At 39.4% G+C, this 388-nt stretch overlaps 1 protein-coding gene across 1 annotated transcript in view; it reads right to left on the reverse strand.

Annotated features, from left to right (window-relative positions):
* Positions 1–388, reverse strand: part of LOC119592270 (serine-enriched protein-like) — a 38500-nt gene that overhangs the window by 351 nt on the left and 37761 nt on the right. Inside the window, 1 exon segment of the mRNA XM_037941100.1 lies at positions 189–332. Within this exon segment, the coding sequence (XP_037797028.1) occupies positions 189–332 (144 nt within the window).

Genomic DNA, 388 nt, shown 5'->3' on the forward strand with positions numbered 1-388 from the left:
AATAAATATTCTTCGTTCTATTCTTATCTGTTATCGAAGTTTTTAATCTTAATATTAATGATTAAATATTATTTTGTACCACGAACGTATAAAAAAATCTAAACCAACATCCTACAAACACATAAAAAAGAATAACGAACAAAAGATCATTCTTTTTTATAATAATAAAATAGAACACCGAGACTTACGTGAAATTTAGAGAAGCAGCGATGGCATCCATAAGCTGCCCCATCGGACCCTTTACAATAAGCTCGTTTCCCTCGCCCCTGTGAATGTAAACATGGGGTGGCCATTCCTCCGCAGCCACCTTGAAGTGCGGCGCGCGGGGGAATCTGCAAAGCGGGCGGCTTGCGTCAAAAAATCGGTAATGTCGGGAGGCGGATTTGTA

This window comes from Penaeus monodon, chromosome 30 (genome assembly GCF_015228065.2).
Source record: "Penaeus monodon isolate SGIC_2016 chromosome 30, NSTDA_Pmon_1, whole genome shotgun sequence".
Taxonomy (NCBI): domain Eukaryota; kingdom Metazoa; phylum Arthropoda; class Malacostraca; order Decapoda; family Penaeidae; genus Penaeus; species Penaeus monodon.